The sequence below is a fragment of the Bison bison genome, unplaced genomic scaffold (assembly GCF_000754665.1).
Source record: "Bison bison bison isolate TAMUID 2011002044 unplaced genomic scaffold, Bison_UMD1.0 scf7180017864080, whole genome shotgun sequence".
Lineage (NCBI taxonomy): Eukaryota > Metazoa > Chordata > Mammalia > Artiodactyla > Bovidae > Bison > Bison bison.
This window is the reverse complement of record NW_011494652.1, coordinates 182,146-183,584: the sequence shown is the minus strand read 5'-3', so window position 1 is coordinate 183,584 and position 1,439 is coordinate 182,146. Positions and strand designations below refer to the sequence as shown.

The window sequence follows — 1,439 nt, the reverse complement described above, 5'->3', positions numbered from 1 at the left end:
GGACGGGCTGTCCAGTTTGCAGAGCTTGGGGGCCTCCCCGGGGTCCGGGGGCCCGGGGTCGTCAGGCCGCCGGCTCGGGGTGTAGGCCGATTTTATGTCCAGCGAGAAGGAGCGCTTGAGGCGGTTGGTGTCCTGGAGGCGGTCGGAGGAGAGGTGCAGGCAGCAGAGGCCCTGCTGCAGCGCGCTGGTGGCAGGTGCGGGCCGGGGGCCTCCGCACCCCCTGTCTGTGCAGCTCCCTGGAGGCGGCGTTCGCAGCACTCTCTGAGGTAGGTGGTGGCGGCGGCGGCGGCAGTGGGCGGCAGGGCCCGGCAGGGGCTCCGGGGTCCCGGGGTGGGACGCCCCGTCGCCTTGCAGGGCGGCCAGCAGCTTCAGGCTGCGCTCGTACTCCAGCAGCTGGCCCAGGAAATTGAAGTTGGGCGAGATGGACGGGCGCCGGTCCTTCACGAACCTGGGGGAGAGCCGCGGGATGCGGGCAGGGCTCCGGCCGGGCCAGGCAGCTCCCCAGGCTCGCCCCAGCCCCCAGTGCCCACTCGGGGGCACCTAGCTGCTGGGCAGACCCCAGTGGGCCAGGGCTGGGCTCAGGCCTCCTCCCCGGCCCAGAACGGTGGCTCCGCGGACGAGCAGGTGGAGGGGGCGGGGCGAGCGGGTGGAGGGGGCGGCGCTACCTGTAGGCGTCGTCCGAGGACATCCCCATGGTCTTCATGATGTAGGCGATGGCGATGGTGGCAGAGCGGGAGATGCCGGCCAGACAGTGGACGATGACTTGGCAGCTGGACAACTTGGCTTTATCTGGGGGCAGGGGTCACGTGAGTGCTGGGGCCGCACAGCCCTTCCCTTCCCTCAGGTTTCTCCCGCCCTCTCCCGCCCCTGCCTTCCAGCCCTCCCAGGGCCTGGGTGAGAGGGTGCCGGCCACCTCACCGATGAACTCGATGGACTTGTCCAGCCAGGGCAGCAGCTTTTCACAGTAGTTGTCATTGATGGGAATGCGCAGGAAACGGCTCTCGCAGATGAAGTCGGGCTTGGGGCAGGAGTTGCTGGCGTTGAGGACGTAGCTTATTCCGTTTTGGGTCATCAGATCCTGGGAGGGTAGGGAACAGGGTGGAAGCGGGTGCAGCCAACTGAAAACTGGGATGCCCTGGAGGCGGGGCCTTGGAATCTGGTTCCTGGAGCACCACCACCCCCCCCCCCCCGCTCCCCCCGGCAGAGCCTACAAGCCCCTCGATAGGTGGAGGGTGGGGGGCCGCTCCTGCAAGACCCGCCCACAGCCTGCTTCCCGCTCCCAGGAATTTTAAGGCTGAGCTGCCTGGGCGGTGGCTTTACCCCTTTCCGCGTCACCATTTTTAAAACACGGGGTTCTTTCAGGGCTGGCCAGGGGCCCAGTGACATCAGCAGGCTGGCACGTAGGCTGCAGAGCCAAAGGGGCAGGGAGCCGCCTCTTT

At 68.0% G+C, this 1,439-nt stretch overlaps 1 protein-coding gene across 1 annotated transcript in view; it reads right to left on the bottom strand.

Moving 5' to 3' along the window:
• Nucleotides 1-1,439, bottom strand: part of DUSP8 (dual specificity phosphatase 8) — a 17,330-nt gene that overhangs the window by 9,299 nt on the left and 6,592 nt on the right. The window contains 5 exon segments of the mRNA XM_010837801.1: nt 9-199; nt 201-288; nt 291-448; nt 666-789; nt 919-1,095. Coding sequence (XP_010836103.1) covers nt 9-199; nt 201-288; nt 291-448; nt 666-789; nt 919-1,095 — 738 coding nt within the window.